At 37.5% G+C, this 17,537-nt stretch overlaps 1 protein-coding gene across 1 annotated transcript; it reads right to left on the reverse strand.

The window, feature by feature from the left end:
• Positions 1–1,141: 1,141 nt before the first annotated feature.
• LOC107825110 (uncharacterized) lies at positions 1,142–3,994 on the reverse strand. The gene is made up of 2 exons (XM_016651946.2): positions 3,328–3,994; positions 1,142–2,135 (listed from the first exon to the last, which is right to left on the reverse strand). Exons 1-2 carry the CDS (start codon positions 3,992–3,994, stop codon positions 1,750–1,752), a joined length of 1,053 nt encoding a protein of 350 aa, XP_016507432.2. The 3' UTR covers positions 1,142–1,749.
• Positions 3,995–17,537: the final 13,543 nt, after the last annotated feature.

The following is a 17,537-nucleotide window of genomic DNA, read 5'->3' on the forward strand; positions in this document are numbered from 1 at the left end:
ACATCGGCTATCTTCCTTCTCCACCATAGCATGACAGTCTCTGAGAGGTACAATACCGCAGTGTTGATCTTGGCCTTGTCGTCCCTCACTTTACCATGCCTGAAGTAGTTCTCCAAGTGCCAAAGGAAGTTTTCCACTTCTTGTGCATCATGAACACCTTTGTACACCGGGGGTTGTGGACCCTCGATCTTGGCCTCCCTCGTCACCACAACATTGCTGGCTACCTCGGTCACGCCAGCATTGACATGCTCCTCGAGTGACTCTATCTTTGCCTTCATAGCATCGATAGTACTCAAAGCCTCCATGAGTCTGCACTCTAAGGTAGTGATGGTTTGCCTTAGTTCCATCTCAAACTGTGTACGTCCCTCCAAGTCATTTCAGATACTCTCAATCTCTTCAAGAGTGTTCCCATCAAGAACGTTAAGATGCCTTCCACTTTCCCCAAGCGTTGTCCAAAGATCTCCATGGCATCCATCCCCACGTTCATCTTCATCACCCATTCTTTACCGAGCGAGACGTCCTCTGGAAGGACCTCCACTTCATCCTCGCTCGCCTCAATGGCAGATGGTTCTTGGGATGTAAGCCCTTCGTTTGACACAACCTCAGGTGGCACCTCCTGGCTCTGGTTGGTGGCATTCCTCTTTTTGCTACGGCCGATCTTGCCAGCAACATCCTGGATGACGTTGGCTTGGGTGTTGGCAGCGTTAATTTCTCTGTCGTTCGCCATTCCCTTAGTTGAAGGAAATGTCCATACCTCTCTAGAATCTTCTCACAAATGCTAGCCTTCTTCTTATGTAAGCTTCCACATGGCATTAATATATGCCAAATAGCGCCTATGTGGCATGATGACATGGCGGGTCATCACACTTTACTCCAAAACCTTTTTATATGATTATTATCTCACAATCACTGTATTTTAAAATTATGGTAATTTTCTAGTTCTTGATAATCAAATTAGTAAGAACCGATAAACAATTTGAGCAGACAAAATGTCGATTTTTTAAAGAAAAGAAAGATGGTTTAAAATATCACGTTCGGAATGGGGCAAATTAGTATTCCCCTCCTCACCTTGGTCCTGTAGCTAATCTCATTACCGAATTTGAGCCTTTCACTTGCGATAAAACACTGATGGCCTCAATTTTCCCGATCGAAATGACGACAAACCATGCGTTTATTTTGCATTTTCATCATCGTTATCAATCTTCCAAAAAGCTCATATACTCTTTTTAGCAGTCACTACATAATCATGTGATACTTTCATTCATGGCATGAAAGAAAAAAGTGTTATGGGAGGGGATTCTCAAATTTAATTTATTAATACTATCTCAAGTTTCCGTCATCCTACACACTCTTTTACTGTTACAGAGAATCGCGCCAACTTAGCTTCTATGGTTAAATGAAGCAAAGGACAGAAATCCCAAGTAGATCTAGCTTATTTGTTTTATAGATTTCATCAATTTTTGGTTTGGAAGCCATCATCCCTACCCAATTTGCTCATTTGTTTGCTTAATGCACTTACCCACAAAACAGTAAGGTAAACTGCAAAATGGGAGAAGACAAACTAATTCATTCGTTACGCTACAGGTTTTAATTCTTTTAAGAGAAAATTTTATACGATCATATGTCAAAGCCATCAAATTTCATAATGTCCAAAAGAAATAAAAGATTACTTTTCGCTATTGCCATCAAACATGGGGAAAAAGAGAGAGTTTCTCTCCGTTTATGTGCATAAAACAGCATCTGAAATTGTTAATGTGCGCCTCGATTGATCATCTCGGTATACTGTTGCAACGACTGCTGCCTCTGCAACCTCATATCCTCATTAAACTTCTTAATAAAAGCTTCAACTCGCCTGTTGAGCTCGTCCTGACTCAGCGATGGTTCTTTCTTGAGTTTCCCTGAACCAGGTGACCCAGTCAGCAGCGGCGAGTTGCCGGTGTTACGATCCTTGAACGTCTCGCATTTCTTCATCTTCTGCTGTGGTGGGTTGTTGCGACCACCGTGTGTCTCCCACGTGTCAGATTTTCTCAAGTGCCTCGTCAACGGCATTGCTCGCCCTTCTGTTATTGTCTTCCACGTACTCTCCAGCGTGTCCTGCCGTTTAGGCTTTGATACTTTCAGTGTCTTCTTTCCACCTGTATCAGCAGAATTTGAGTTTATTTAGTATATTACTAGCGATATCAAAAAATATTAGTCAAGTAAATTATGATTTAACTATATCTAATTTTTTTGATAAGTATTACACTTTGGTATTGTTGCACAAATAACCGGCCAGATTCAATGCTTAATTTTTCTAGTCGATATACATATATTATACATAAATATACATGAATTATGCATATATGTTACTTCCTTCGGTTCATAATAAGTGATAAATTTGCTTTGGGCACACCCATTAAGGAAATACTAAATTCTAGATGAAAATAGTTAGTATGACTAAACTACCCTCCATTAAATGTTGTACCATAGTTATAGTAAGCACTTCTCTTCTCAAATGTGAGGAGTAAATGACTTTTTATGGATACGTACATAAGGGTAATTTTGAAAAAAAAAATAAATTTTTTCTTGATCATATAAATAGACACTTATTTTGGACCAAAATAAAAAATCAAATTGGTCACTTATTATTGACCGGAGAGAGTATATATTAATTGGCTATTTGATTTAGCCATTAATTTACTAGCACATATTAAATTATACTAATAACATAAAAGCATATTATTAATGCATATAACTTAAATCCATTTATTTTTAACGGCTAACAAAGCATGGGTTATGGATGAGAAAGCACAAAAATGGATATACATGACTATTTTTGGGCTTATCGTATGGAAGTGTGAGCCGTGAGGTTGCAAAATAAGTTTTGCGATTTTTAAGTCATGTGTTTGTCGTTTTCCTTTAGTTTCTAAGGGATAATTTTCGACTTTACGGAGACCAAATCCCGTAATCCATTTTGAACTGTTACTTAAGTCAGCTCAGATTTTGCTAATAAGCTGCTCAATGGGCCATCAAGTAAAAAGCGTAAACTAATTAGGAATCTTACAAGTACATTTAAATTTAAAAAAGTGCTTTGGATAAGGGCCACTAGTTTCTAAAATCTGACAAAGGACCTAATAATACACTAGCCGCCCAACTACAACGGTAACAATTTGAACCACAAGTTACCGTTATCGACTGATTTCGCCGGAGATGTAAAGCGCACAACAATTAAGGACTTATTCAGAACCTAATCACTGTTCCGACCAGCTTAGTTGTTAGTGTGCCTGAATTAACTTACACACACAGAGAGACATATACGTTGAAAAAAAATGAGGAATTTGAATTTACCTTCGGGACTGGATTTGACATTTTTCCGGTGACTAAATCTGGCAGAAGCTGGAGGTTTCTCGGCCGAAAATCCTGAAACAACGGAATAATCTAAAGAGTCCTGTCTCATCACCGGCGCCCGAGTGGATTTCGAGATCACGACCTCGTCTCCGTGAGCAACAAAAGCATTCACGTTGAACGATGTCTCTTTCTCCGATACACGTGCATCCACTTGAGCGTACGGATTAAAAACTTCCGGAACTTTCTCGACCTTTGCATCGTAAACACCAGCAGTAGGATACTCGTAAACCATCGGCCTCGCCTCCACCGCCTGATTCTTCAAGACGGCGCCGTTCAGGTCATGAAGGACCGGAGAGTAGTAGTCTGTGGACGGCCTTACATCCTTAATCGGGTGAAACTGGGTCAAATTCTCTGGCGAAACGGCCGCCAGCGCCGGAGATGAGTTCTCATCGAGCTTGTTCTGCAACTTGGAAGAGGCAACAATTGTGATGATAATGCAGTTGATGACGAGGTATAGGTACGGAGGTTTAAGCCAGGAAACGACGCCGTTCCAAATAGACGGAACTTCACTGACGGCGAAGTCAGTGACAGCTGGAGCAGAGAGCTTTAACATAATAGCAGCAGATAAAACGGTAGTCGAAATCAGGAAAATTTTGAGGGATAACATGGAGTTAGTTGAACTTTGAAACAACATAGCCATGTTTCTTTCGCCGCCGGCTAGCTCCGACCGGTGTTTCACGTTTGCTTATGATTTGGGGAAGAGCCAAATGAGAATGAAGAGTTACGCTAAGCAACTTTAGAATATGTAGAGGCGAACCGTTACTTATATATACTGATTTTTTCTTTTCTTTTTCAGTTTTTATAACATGTTTCGCTAAGTTTATTTTTGGGCAAAATAATTTTTTTTTTACCAAAAGTACTTTTGGCGTCAATTTGAGGTGTTTGACCAAGCTTTTCGAAGAAAAAAAGTATTTTTGAGGAGAAGCAGAAGCAGTTTTGGAGAAGTAGAAAAAAGTAGTTTCTTTCCAAAAATACTTTTTTTGAGAAACACTTTTGAGAAAAATACACTTAGAAGCAATTTTTTAAAGCTTGGTCAAATACTAAGTGCTGCTCAGAAGTGTTTTTCAAATTAATTAGTCAAACATAAATTATTTCTCGCCAAAAGTACTTTTGAGAAAAACACTTTTAAAAAAAAGTACCTCTCAAAATAAGTTTGATTTTTGCAGCTTGATCAAACGGGCTATTAGACTGTGACACTGTGGAATTTGCTAAGAAAAAATGACAACTCATTTCGAGCTATACTTTTAAGGTGTTAAGGTGTAATCTGTAAAACAAAGTAAGTATAATTAGTTACATCTAATTTAATTATTTTTTATTTAATTTAATTTAAACATATTAACAGTATAAAAAATTTAATTAAGTAGGAGCCGATAACTTGAAAAAATAAAGTTTAATATTTTTGAATATAAATCTATTTACTATTTGAGGGAAATATATATATATATATATATATGCTAGTCAAATCATTTTTTCATAGGCTAATAAATGTATTGCTCCTGTTAAGCTTTTAATAGAATAATAATAACAATTCATGGATGAAAAGCATTTGTCCCATAATCAAATGTAAATAATTACGTTCTTTATCGATTTTAGATTATAAATACCAGTGGGGATGATTACTTATGTATCACTCCATTAGTCAACATGCTAAGGCACAGAATAGAAGATAGGTAAAAACTTTTTCACTCCCCATGTATATATCAATCTAATGAATACTTGATATAATTTATATATATAATTTTGTTTCTACCCACGATAATTTAAACTCTTTTCAAGTAAAATGCATGTCCGAATATTAGGGGTATACATGGACCGGATTGGTTCGATTTTTATCAAAACCATATATAGAGTTTGGTCGATGTTAAAACTCCTCCTAGGAAATTAAGCTCCTGTTCTGCCATAAATTTTGGGAGCTTTTTTCAATTTTTGTTTTTAAATATCTCTTTATTTATAAATTTTTAGAAATCCGAAAAATTGCTCTGGATTAGTTATCGAAGTTTTTTACCCACAAAAATTTAAACTCTTTTCAAGTAAAATGCATATCCAAATACAATTTCAACTTTCAAAAATTATTTTTCATTTCATCTTCAAAAAATCATTTTTCCAAGTTTCAACCAAATTTATCATTTATGTCCATATGCTAGCTAAGTATCGCATCCAAAGTAAAATTCTATCAGTCTCTAGACATGGTCATAAGCCAACAATAGTTTAACAAATAAATGATTCCAATTAGAAGAGAAAATTTGTAATTTAATTATGTGAAATCTCAACCAGCCAATCCGATCGGCATGTAAGGTGGGCATTTAATAGTGTGGAGAATTCAACAAGTTTCATTGGAAGTACATGGGGATTAGTTGGACAGTTTGCTTCAAGAATTTGACTAGAGAAATAAATAACAGTGCCTAAACTGACTTAGATGTAGTCTGAAGAGGAGGATTATTAAACTTAGAAAAATAAAATATATAATTCAACACGAGCTAACGTTGGATCCGGGAACGGGAAGTGTTTACCAAATGAGTCGCTGTGCCAACCGACCATACTTGAGCATGTCCTATTCGAGATTTAAAAAACACATATTTACGAGTTAAATCTTAAATTTTGAGCTGAGTAATATCATACTGCTTATTTTTTATATGAATTTAGGTTATATATATCGCCGTATAAAAATATTTACATTATCAAGTTATATTTATCGATTATAATATATATTTATTTTAATATATCATTTATTTTATTTTTAAGATTATATATTTCACATTTTAAAGAAACTTCTCTATAAATAATTTTTGATAGTGTAAAATAATTCTTACATCGACGTTTTATATACCTTAAATCACTTTTGTACCAATAGATATGTACTCCATTGTTTTTAAAATGCAATGGATGCGTTGACACTTTCTGCCGAAAATGTTCATCTGCCGTACGCATATTGATGGTATATTGTCATGCAGCTGAAAATCAGGTGTAGACGTGTTTATAAACTAATTTTCATATGATTATGCAGCTGGAAAACTAGTCCAGACGTGTTTATTAACTAATTATATACAAATGTATTGGGAAAAATTGCATTTATATATGCAAGTGACATGTTGAGACACGTGGACTGATCAAATAGTCAAAGAATTATAATTAGTCAAGAGGCACGGACAGCAATAGAAACAAGCAAAGACAAAGAAAGAGGCACGAGAGGACATTCGAAGGATTCAGCGCCCGTACCTATTTAAATCATTTATCAAAAGGAATGGATCTGACCATAATAAAGAGCGCAGATATGGATTCGACAGACATTAAATACTGGATACGTTAGAGAATTTGTATTGATTACAATGATTGTGTAACATAGTATTCAATATCTTTAATTATTCATAATAGCCTCATTATGATTTGGGGAAACCGCATATCTTCAAGATACCTATAAAAGGGAGGTATCTGATTACTTGTAAACACAAGACACAATTGGAATATACTTTGATTTACTTGTTTTTCTCCTGATTACACTCTGATTACTATAAATTACTTTCTTCTACATATTCTTTTGATTATCAATAACCCGCGTTCTTCTAAATTCTAGCTTTGACTGAAATTCTATTTTTTGGTTAAACAAATTGGTTCTGTTACCGGAAATCTGATAATCTATTTTCTTTTCACTTGACCTTCCTTGTTACATCAATTATGTCGAATAACAATGACAACGCCCCAGGAAACCAAGAGAACCAACAAAGTCAGGGAGGCCCACAGAATATTAACATTCAAGTTCCAACTCCGCAGGACTCTCCACGGCAATCTCGTGAGGGTACTCCTGATGGATCTCAAATAAACGAGTATGTTCAATTTGAAAATGCTGAAGCTGTTGATGAAGCTTTGCAGAAATTAATTACTGCTCAGGTCAACAAAGCTGTTGAGGCGCTTGTTAACCAGTTACCTGTTGCAACACCCACACCTTCTCCAAATAATAACACTATAGAAAACCCTCGTTCCGGGCTTGTTAACTCAGGCGGCGGTGGAACTCCCAGTAAACCATAGGAGAGAGAACCAGGTAATGTAATTAATTCTGATTTACAAAATTTAGTACTAATCTTGCAGAGACAGCTCAAGGAGCAAAGTGAACGCATAGAGCAGATACCCGGGGTGCCGCCCATAATCAAAGGGGTAGACATGGACAGATATTCGCAATAACCCTGAAAGCCAAGTGCTGCCCCACTCCCAATTCCAACAAAGTTCAAAATGCCTGATATTCCAAAGTATGATGGAACAACAAACCCATGAGACCACGTGACTGCATTCACAACGGGCGTAAAAGGCAATGATTTGACTAAGCAGGAGATCGAATCGGTATTAGTCAAGAAATTTGGTGAAACACTCACCAAAGGAGCACTAACTTGGTATTCCCTTTTACCTGAAAATTCTATAAACTCTTTTACTGAGCTTGCAGATTCTTTCATCAAAGCACACTCGGGAGCCCAAAAAGTGTAAAAAAGAATGGAGGATATTTTCAAAATTAAGCAAGGAGATTCAGAATTGCTTAGAGAATTCGTGGACAGATTTCAATGCGAAAGAATGACATTGCCGCGTGTACCTGATAACTGGGCAGCTATAGAATTCACAAGCAATTTGAATGAAAAAATCTCGGAAGCTACGAGAAGACTCAAGGAAAGCCTTCGAGAATTCCCAACTACAACGTGGAATGATATTTATAAAAGGTATAGTACGAAGTTGAAGATTGAGGAAGATACTGTTCCCCGATCTAAAAAAGAAGAAAGTATACATTTAAGACGTGCAGAGAACGAAAAAAGATCCGGTAAAAACAGGTATGAGCCCTATATGGGACCTGCGGGAAAGACTCGCGATCAAAACAGGATAATCAAAGGCATGATCACAGATCAAGAAACAAAGAATCAGGTTCTTCATCAAGATTTAGGAACGAGCGAAACAACTATGAGTCACGGGATAATGATAGAAATTTAAAACCGAGATTCGGAGGTTACAACTTCAACGTCAGCACCTCCGAGCTCGTAGCTATTTTGAAAAACATGGGAGATAAGGTTCGATGGCCAAAGGAAGTGAGATCGAATCCAAACAGGCGCAACCCTGACCATTGGTGCGAGTTCCATAATGATCACGTGCATAAAACAACATATTGCAGATTTTTACAAAGTGAAGTTGATCATTTATTAAAACAAGGATATCTTACTGAGTTGTTCAGCGAGAAAGGCAAGCAAGCATACATGAAGAACATGCAGGAGCCTCCAAAACCACCTTCTCCCAAAAGAACTATTAACATTATAAGTGTGGGTGAAGAATCAATGGTGTGTCATATACTATAGCTAACAATACTTCCAAAGTAACTATTACCCAAGGGAAACGGGTGCGGCATGTTCTAGAAGAAGGCAATATTACATTCAATGATGCAGATACAGATGGCATATTAATCCTTCATAACGATGCACTGGTAATATCTTTAATTGTGTATGATACTAATGTGAAACGAGTTTTGATTGATCCAGGTAGTTCCGTGAAAATTATTTTGCTAAGGTGCTACGTGAGATGCAAGCTGAAGATGGAGTAATACCAAAGACGCATACTCTATCTGGATTTGATAATTCCAGTGTCGTCACAAAAGGAGAGGTAACACTCACCACTTTTGCTGAAGGGGTCGTCAAAGATACAAAGTTCCAGGTAGTAGACATGGAGATGGCTTACAACATGATTCTGGGGAGACCATGGATCCATGAAATGGATGCTTTTACTTCAACCTTGCATCAAGTTATCAAATTTCCATCACCATATGGAATTTGTCAAATTCGCGGAGATCAACATACGTCCAGGGCTATTAACTCCGTTGCAGATATAAGAGCGAGAAGTGGAGGCAAATAGCAATCACAGAAGGCAGTTGAGGACATCACAACACAAACCTCAACTGAACAAGCGCGAACAGATGTATACTTAAGGCCTGATACCATTCAAGAACCAGAAGAGAATGAAGATATCAAAACAACGATAGAGGAATTAGAACCTGTCGTGTTATTCGCTCAATGGCCTAATAAAAAAGTCTATGTCGGAGCTAATCTTGACCAAGGAATGAAAGGTAAGTTAATTGAATTTTTAAAAACTAACATGGACTGCTTTGCTTGGTCCCACTCTGACATGATAGGAATACCACCGGAGGTGATGACTCATAAACTAAATGAAGATCCGTCATATCCTCCTGTGAAACAAAAGAAAAGAAAGTAGGGAACTTTCAAGAATCAGGTGATTCAAGAAGAAGTCCAAAAATTGCTAAAAATTGGTTCCATTCGAGAGGTAAAATATCCTAACTGGTTAGCCAATATTGTTGTGGTTCCAAAAAAATGGTAAGTGGCGGGTTTGTGTAGATTATACAGATCTTAACAAAGCCTGCCCTAAAGATTCTTTTCCACTACCACACATAGATCAATTGATTGATGCAACTGCATGTCACAAATTGCTAAGTTTTTTAGATGCATATTCAGGTTATAATCAGATTAAAATGGATCTGGCAGATGAAGAAAAAACTTCATTCATAACAGACAGGGGAACTTATTGTTATAAAGTAATGCCCTTTGGTCTAAAGAATGCAGGTGCAACGTATCAGAGGTTAGTTACCAAAATGTTTCAGGAATATTTAGAAAAGACAATGGAGGTATATATAGATGATATGCTTGTTAAAACTCAGTACTCAAAAAATCACATATCACACTTATCTGACACATTTTCAATTTTGCACAAATATAATATGAAGTTAAATCCCGAAAATGTGCATTTGGCGTTGCATCAGGCAAGTTTTTGGGTTTTCTTGTTTCTAACCATGGAATTGAAGTAAATCCTGCACAAATTAAAGCCATTGAGGAAATCCCTGCCATACTTTCAAACAAGAAAGAAGTTCAAAGATTAACAGGGAGAATTGCGGCCTTGGGAAGATTCATCTATAAATCATCAGAGAAGTGTTTTAAATTCTTCTCAGCTCTTAAGAAGCAGGATCATTTTGAATGGAATGACGAATGTCAACAAACACTTAGGAATTTGAAAACGTACTTATCAAATCCACCTTTGTTGGCAAAACCAAAAGCTGGGGAAAAGCTACTCCTCTACCTTGCTATTTTGGAGGTGGCGGTAAGTGCTGTTTTGGTCCGAGAAGAGCAAGGTAAACAATCACCTATCTATTACGTAAGTAAATCTTTGTTAGATGCAGAGACGAGGTATCCTCAGTTAGAAAAACTTGCACTTGCGTTAATCATGGCATCTATAAAGTTAAGACCTTACTTTCAGTGTCATCCTATCGTTGTGGTAACTACCTACCCTTTACGTAACATATTACATAAGCATGAATTATCAGGTAGGTTAGCTAAGTGGGCAATAGAGCTAAGTGAATACGAAATTGCATACCAATTTAGAACTGCTATAAAATCACAAGTATTAGCTGATTTCGTGGCTGATTTTAATCAGGGAATACAGTTAGAAGCAGAAAAAGAATTACAGGTGTTCAATGGAGCTAACCCAGGAACTTGGACTTTATTCACTAATGGCTCATCTAACGTGAGAGGAGCAGGTTTGGAGGTAGTATTGGTACCACCTACGGGTGAAACCATTCGGCAAGCTATTACATTCCATAACTAACAATGAGGCAGAATGTGAGGCTATGATTGCAGGTTTAGAACTGGCACGAGAACTTGGCAAAAATCAGATTATAATCAAGAGTGATTCACAACTCGTAGTTAATCAAATGCTGGGGACTGATACAGCCAGGGAAGCAAGGATGCAGCAGTACTTGGAAAAGGTACGGGAATTGATAAAACAATTTCAAGATTGGAAAATTTGACAAATACCCAGGGACGAAAATCTTGAAGCATATGCCCTGGCAAATCTCGCATCTACGGCCGACGTGGCAAACGATGCAAATGCCTCAGTAATACATTTATTTCATTCAGTTCTTGATTCTGATGCGAATGAGGTAAATTGTAATAACTTAACCTGGGATTGGAGGAACGAAATTGTTGCTTTTTTGTAGTATGGAACAGTACCTGATGACAAGAAAAAGGCTTATGCGCTTCGAAGGCAAGCCGCTCAGTACTACTTAAAACAAGGCAATCTATATCGTAAAATGTTCGGTGGACCCTTAGCAAGATGCTTTGGACCTTCGCAAACAAAGTATGTAATGAGAGAAATACACGAGGGTCATTGCGGGAATCACGCAGGTGGAAGATCACTAGTAAAAACCTTAATTAGGGCAGATTATTACTGGCCTAAAATGGAAGAGGAGGCAGAACATTTCGTGGCCAAATGTGATAAATGCCAGAGGTACGGTAACAATATGCATAGACCTGTGGAATTATTACATCCGGTCATTGCACCATGGCCATTTATGAAATAGAGAATGGATATCGTAGGTCCATTACCGCAAGCAAAAGAACAGATAAAATTTTTGCTTGTTCTCACTGATTATTTTACTAAATGGGTAGAGGCAGGTGCATTCAAACAGGTGCGAGAAAAGGAAGTCAGAGACTTTATTTGGCGGAATATCATATGTCGATTCGGTGTACAAAGGAGATCGTCTCTGATAATGGTCCTCAGTTTATTGGAGCTCAGATCACGGAATTTTTTCAAAGCTGGCAAATTAAAAGGATTATGTCAACACCCTATCATCTGGTGGGTAATGGACAGGCAGAATCAGCAAACAAAGTCATTATCAACAATTTAAAGAAACTACTAGAGGAATCAAAAGGAAACTGGCCTGAAGTGTTACCTGGAGTTTTATGGGCATATCGCACAACTGCAAAAACAAGTGCAGGTGAAACACCGTTCTCATTGGTTTATGGAGCTGAGGCTTTAATTCTAGTTGAGATAGGGGAACCAAGTACACGGTTCACATAGGCGACACAAAAATCTAATGACAAGGAGATGCGGGTCAACCTAAATTTACTCGAGGGGCGGAGAGAAGCTGCTTTAATAAGAATGGCTGCACAAAAGCAAGTCATAGAACGATACTACAATAGAAAAGCACACCTCAGGTTCTTCAAAATTGGGGACTTCATTCTTAAAAAGGTTTTTCAGTCTACAAAGGTAGCTAACACAGGGAAATTAATTCCAACATGGGAAGGACCCTATAGAGTGCGTGATGTTGCAGGAAAAGGAGCATATGAACTGGAGACAATGGATGGCAAGATACTACCTTCGCAATGGAATGCTGTTCATTTAAAGAGATACTGTTTCTAAGGAAAATCCACGGTCAGGTATAACCATTTTAAATCTCATTTTTGAATTGTTAAAATTTTACTAACGATTTTAGATGATAGGCAAAACGCTAACCCGTACTAAATGATGAGTCAAGACCTGTAAGGCATATGGAGTAACCTAAAATTCCTGGCCTAGGGTTGCAATTATTCTGATAGAAATGCAAACGGGTTATGCAGTCTTCATCTATAATCGTCCCTCCGAGTCCCGTATGTTTTTCCTTTTCAGGAAAAGGACCAAATGAGAGAAACTATCAAGTGCTCGAGGCTTCATACTTCAACACTCAAACAGTTGGGGAACTACATAATATACACGGACATGTGTATAAAGAAGGCAAAGAAGATTAAGGAAAAATCAAGCCTAAAAGAGTCAAGTGCAGAGTAAAAGTCATAAAGCCACGAGCTAAGGCCAAAGAAAAACCTCACTATAGTTAGGGTAAAGGCTATGTACTAAAACGGGTTATAAGGAAAAACCCCGTGTCTATTATTCTTCTTTTAAATGTGTTACAAGAAAAATAGTTATGAGAAATTTATAGATGTAATTCAAATACATGTAAAGTTTTATTCGGAACTAGACAAGGTTCAAAAATAAAAACTTGTCAAAGTTATTTCAGAGAAACATGTGTATTCCTATTTCTTTTGTCATATGATAATACCATTATGAAGTTGAGACGTCTTCTTCATTAAGTATTGGAATATAAAAGGGCCCTCTTTTATAAAACTCATGTTTAAATTAATCATGGGTTAACAGAAGCATTTTTCGGAAAACAAAATGCAAATTATTCTGTAAGTCCTTAAAAATAAAGGCGAGAATAAAGCAAGCAGAAGTTTAAGATAAAAAACTTCTTAATATGTAAAAAATAAATCTAAGACTAAGTTCGAACTTAGTCATAAAACTACGAAATTGTTTAGATTGCCCCATTAAAAGACTTGGGGACTGACGTTTCTAAAATCAACCCTCAAATGAAGTTAAGGGCTTGATTACAATCTTCCAAAATCAAAACAAAAACAAAATCATTTGAATGATTAAAACTGGTCACTGAGAAGTTTGTGGTATTGAGGTAGGAACGTCAATAGCAGCAGGCTCAATTTGGGTAGGTGCATCAATATGCGCGGTTTCAACTTGGCTTGCAGCAACGGGCTCGATCGGGTTTGAAATAGTCATGATACCCGTATCAGCTTCAACATTCATGAGAGCTTCAGCCACGGGAACTTCATCCATGAGAGAAGGGAAGTCTTGAGTTTGTTGAGCCTTTTCAATGGTTTCGTTGATTTTAGCTAACTCCAACTCCAGGTTGAAGTTTTCTTGGCCAGCTTCAAGTAGGGTATCACGACGGGAATTCAAAAAAGCCCAACTTGCCTCAACAGCAGATTTTTCTTCAAGGATCTCATAATCCTTTTCCCAAGCAGCGATCTCATTTTTTAGCTCTTCATTTCAGCCAAGGCGGAGCTGTGGGAAGCTAGAAGAGAGGCGTGGGAGCATTCTAAAGCACACACCTTATTAGCAAAGATTCTGAGGTCTTCTTGTGCTTGAGTCAAATTTTGCACAAACTCCCCAGCGTAAACTTCCTTTTGGTTTAAAAGAGCCTTTAATTCTCCGATCTCTTCACTAGCTTTTGTAAGCATGTGACTTTTTCCCTATATGAGAATCACTCCCAAAAATTCCAAAAATAAAACAATTCTTTGTTTGTTTGCAATTGTTGTGAAATTTGTATTATTTTTCTTGTATTGTTTGCATTTGTCTGTGCATGTTTATTTGTTATATTAATAAAAAATATAAAAATATGTCGCATTTGCATTTAATATTTAATTCTACAGTTAGGAGTAATTAAGTTTGTTTTACAAAATGAAAAAATCATAAAAATATGTATTTTTTGCATTTTTGGCATTTGACGTCCAAATTGTGTGATTTTATCGTTAATTGCTATTTAATTGTGTGTTAATTGTTATTAGGAGATAATTTGTATTTTTAGATAATTTTGGGTTTTTATAATTTAATCTTAGCATTTTTAGCTTTATTATTTAGGAAATTGAATAAATAGAAAAGAACAAAAATAGAAGAAATCGGATTGGGCCTTTTCTTCAAATTTTAAACCAAATGCCCAGCCTTCCCCTACGACCCGGTCCATTTCAAACCGGGTCGACCCAGTCCATAACCCCAAAGACCCAACCCCTTTGTTTCATTTTCATTTTTGATCCCCCTCAAAACCTAAAACCTAGAACTATCTGCCCCCTCCCCCCTCTCTCTTCCTCTCCATCTTCTCCAAGCCCATCCATGGCTGCCCCTCAAGCTCGACCATGGCCCTTCCTCGTCGACACACACACACACTCACACACGCACCAGCAGCTCCATAGCTGCCCTCCTCCATCGAGCTCCAGTCGCAGCACCTCCAACACCATCGTCGAAACCATCCAAAACACCAAACGACCAGACGACCCCTTCCATCGAACACCCTTCACCAATCCAGCCATATCGCCTCAAAAAGCCCCAGCACCACCCCTTCATCGAGCTTCGTCTTCGTCGTCGAGCTCCATCGAGCTTCATATTCGTTGTCAAGCTCGAACTCCCATGGCGGCTTTCTTTCTCGACGACCAGCAGCGACCACCAAACGACCACCCTTCACCAGTCGTTCGTTGCTACTGCTTCTGCTTCGTCAACCACGAACAGCTCCAGCCACCGCCATCTTCCTCCTCCATCGAGCTCCAGTCGCGAGCTTCACCATGAGCGACCTCATGTCGCGAGCTCCAGCCATCAACGACGCCATCAACGAGCAGCTCTAGCATGACGTGAAGCAGTTCGCCTTCACCTCCATGGCGTGTTGCCCGGGAAAAACCTTTTTCTTCATTACTAAGCAGCCATTTTCCAGCTTCTTCTTCGTCCCGTTTCTGTTGTACGAAGCCAGCAAAGTTCGAGCGAGAATCAGTGTCGATTTCGTCGAGTTACAGTGCGTCGAGTTTACCATTCGAACCCAGGTTCTTTGTTTGTATTAGAGAAGATTTGTGTTCATTTCTGTTTGAAGTTTGTTACTTTTCAAGTTTTTCAAGTGTGTTTATAATGTCGAGTGTTTATTTTAGTTTGAGTCATTCATCTTCAGTATAATATTGTTTGATTCATTTTGAGTTCAATTAATTATTGAGTTTAGTGATTTGAATCTACTTGTTCGTTATGTTCAATTTGTTACTGTTATTGAATCTGAAAGTATGTTTGTTGTTAAAAATGTTGTTCAGTCAAAATAATTCCAGTTTGTTTCTTTGCTGTTCATCATTTAGTTTGAATTTCTTGTTTGAATTTGTTTAGGAATTGGTTATAGTTGTTGTATTTTGTTTAGAAGTGATTAGGCGGATTGGATATAGCTGATGGAGTAGAATGGTAAATTGCAGTATTTTCAGGGATAAAATGGTAATTTCAGTAAGTTCGGAGGGGTATTTTTGGAATTGAAAATTTGAACAATTATTTAATCTGACTGCTCCGTCCACTAGGCATTAACAATATTAAAATAGTACATGGTGGGGGACAAGACATAAATTAGTGGGGAGGTGATATATTTGTTTAATATAATGGGGGACAAGACATAATGGAGTGAGAATAACTCTTTAGTTTAATATAATAGAGGACAAAACACAAAATAGTAGGGAATAATTTATTTGTTTAAGGTAGTGGGGAACAAAGCATGCAATGATGGGAATATTTCGGGGAGTGGTTCAAGACAAGAGTCTTGTTATAAATAGAGTCATTTTTTGACACAAAAGGAAGGGACTTAGACTTTTGGGGAGAGACTTGGAAGAAGAAAAAAGAAAGTTGAGAGAGTTGACTGAATTTTGAGAAATCAGAATTTGAGAGCAAAAGAGAAAAATAAGTTGAACTTTTACTTGAATAATTTCCGTTTGCCTTTCCTTGAGTGTTATTCAAAATCAGTAAACTACTGCATCTTGTATCTGTCTCTCTTCTGCTTTGACTGCGATTGTATTTTGGTACTGCCAGTTTTCAATCTGTTACTGGGTTATTCTACTGGTCGTTACTGGTTTTGCTGTGTTGCTGAACTTGTTTGTTGCTGTGTATTTACGCTACTGCTGTTTCCACTGATCTTCATCTTCTTTCCTTGCTTTCCAAATACCAGGTACACAAACTGGTACACTGGTGCATCTTGTAAGCTACTCGAAGCATGAATGCAAAAAGTGGGAAAGATTTGAAGCTGTAGTTTAATGTAGTCTTTTCTTTCTTTTACTGTCTATATTTAGAACATTCTATGCGCTGCCCATGTAAACTTTTTAAACGACTCACTTTCGAAACTCAACTATAATAACTCGTGAGCATGTAAATAAGTTAGAACTCTTTTTCTTTCACTATAGAGACGAACGGAATAGAAAACATAGTCACTATAGGTCGATCCTTTTAAAATAAAAATGAGGCGTGCCTTGCCAAACAAAAAATGAAAATTGTGGGGCCCTCAATAATTGGTCATAATAAAATACTTAGAACTTGGGATGGACTATTTAGTAAATTTCACTGCCTTCCCCAAAGATAACAACGCGTTAGACTCTTTAGACGCGATTTAATTAAATTACATTCTTAAATTCGGGTGCGCATTTATGTGACCCAAATCCAAATCTTAACGGAGTCGGAATGTATTAACAACCACGGGCGCATTGATTGTGATGTGGTTCGAAATACATTTTCACGACGTTGCATTTCCATAAAAAATAAATAACAATAAAAAGCGGTTTTAAACCTAATAAAAGCACACAAGTTATAACATGTATTAAAATCAGATATTTAGCCATTATAACAATTTAAGCGACCGTGCTAGAACCACGGGATTCGGGGGTGCCTAACACCTTCCCTCGGGTCAACAGAATTCCTTACTTAGAATTTCTGGTTCGCAGACTTCATTTGGAAAGTCGAAT

The sequence above is a fragment of the Nicotiana tabacum genome, chromosome 10, assembly GCF_000715075.1.
Source record: "Nicotiana tabacum cultivar K326 chromosome 10, ASM71507v2, whole genome shotgun sequence".
Taxonomy (NCBI): Eukaryota; Viridiplantae; Streptophyta; class Magnoliopsida; order Solanales; family Solanaceae; genus Nicotiana; species Nicotiana tabacum.

Coding starts and splice junctions, on each gene's coding strand:
- LOC107825110 (XM_016651946.2), bottom strand. CDS start 3,994: ATGTTATCCCTCAAAATTTTCCTGATTTCGACTACCGTTTTATCTGCT. Junction 2,136..3,327: donor TGTCAAATCCAGTCCCGAAG/GTAAATTCAAAT, acceptor CTGCTGATACAG/GTGGAAAGAAGACACTGAAA.